Genomic DNA, 367 nt, shown 5'->3' with positions numbered 1-367 from the left:
GTGTATAGATGCCTTCAACGATTTGCTGCAGCTGCATGAGTTGCTGCAGCGTGCTGCTGCTGCTGCTGCTTTGCTGCTGCTGCTGCTGCAGCTGCTGCAGCAGCAGCAGCAGCCCTTTATTGAGTCTATTAAGAGAAAGAACGAACTGCTGCAGCAGCAGCCACAGATGCTCTGGTGGTATCCCATTCTCAGCAGCAACTCTGGCTAGTTTTCCGTGTATATATAGATCTATAAGATAGCTGTTGATGGGGTGTATGCTGCAGCAGCAGCAGCAGCGGGAGCCAGCATCGTACACCGGGATCGTCTCCTCCCGCGCCCCCAACACCCCACACATCACCTCCCCCTGAAAGGGGACACCCCACAAACT

General features: G+C 54.8%; 1 protein-coding gene across 1 annotated transcript in view; it reads right to left on the bottom strand.

The window, feature by feature from the left end:
• EMH_0043980 (DEAD/DEAH box helicase, putative) overlaps positions 1–367 on the bottom strand; it is a gene marked incomplete at both ends in the record, with an annotated part of 1,269 nt that overhangs the window by 149 nt on the left and 753 nt on the right. Inside the window, one exon of the mRNA XM_013495908.1 lies at positions 3–343. Coding sequence (XP_013351362.1) covers positions 3–343 — 341 coding nt within the window. The remainder of the gene's footprint in view (positions 1–2; positions 344–367) is intronic.

Source organism: Eimeria mitis, genomic scaffold, assembly GCF_000499745.2.
Source record: "Eimeria mitis Houghton genomic scaffold, Emh_scaff1814, whole genome shotgun sequence".
In the NCBI taxonomy this organism is placed as follows: Eukaryota; Apicomplexa; class Conoidasida; order Eucoccidiorida; family Eimeriidae; genus Eimeria; species Eimeria mitis.
Note: the sequence above shows the minus strand (reverse complement) of the source record. Positions and strands in the feature narration are given on the sequence as shown.